Here is a 652-nt window from a genome sequence, read left to right as displayed (position 1 = left end):
CTGCAAATGGAACAAACAAAGAGGCTGACGCATGAGTCCATTGAGACGGTATTTTGGATACGACAGACCTGCAGGTACGCCCATGCTGGTTATAAATCCTGAGTAGCAAATTCATAATCGCTTCTTATAAGTCGACAATAAGCCAAAATGAGGGTTGTATACATGAATGCACACAGAATGTTAAACTATGATTTAAACAGGGGGGGAATGCTGTGAAACGACTGCAAATGACGGGATGGGACCATAACACAACATTTAACAGCAGAGGCAAGTGAACAACACAAAATCAAACTCATGCCTACCCGTTCTAACAGGTCATAGATGGACCCAGAGGAGTGCTTAAGGGTGGACATGTTGCCCGGGCTGTGTCCGGTCCTCAGCAGGGAGCACCTCCTCCCCTAGCTACCTTCTTCCCCTCCGTGCTTCATCCAGCCTCAGCCTATAGTGCAACGTGGGGTATGTCGTCCTTTCAGCCATATACCACTCCAAAGAAACAACGCGTCTTGCCTGCCACTCTGCTCAACGAATCAAACTAATTGTAAAGAACAATGACAAGGGTAGCGACTGGCATCCAGCGGCATCCAACAAGAGTGTGTTCAACACATGGCAGGGAACCGACTGCAGCACAGCATAACTCCCCCTGATCATTACA

The 652-nt window shown here is 48.0% G+C and overlaps 1 protein-coding gene across 1 annotated transcript in view; it reads right to left on the bottom strand.

Annotated features, from left to right (window-relative positions):
• LOC311354370 (rho guanine nucleotide exchange factor TIAM1-like) overlaps positions 1–366 on the bottom strand; it is an 11684-nt gene extending 11318 nt beyond the window's left edge. Inside the window, exon 1 of the mRNA XM_084474187.1 lies at positions 303–366. Within this exon, the coding sequence (XP_084330313.1) occupies positions 303–353 (51 nt within the window). The 5' untranslated portion in view covers positions 354–366. The remainder of the gene's footprint in view (positions 1–302) is intronic.
• Positions 367–652: the final 286 nt, after the last annotated feature.

Source organism: Micromesistius poutassou, assembly GCF_964030765.1.
Source record: "Micromesistius poutassou genome assembly, chromosome: 10".
In the NCBI taxonomy this organism is placed as follows: Eukaryota; Metazoa; Chordata; class Actinopteri; order Gadiformes; family Gadidae; genus Micromesistius; species Micromesistius poutassou.
Note: the sequence above shows the minus strand (reverse complement) of the source record. Positions and strands in the feature narration are given on the sequence as shown.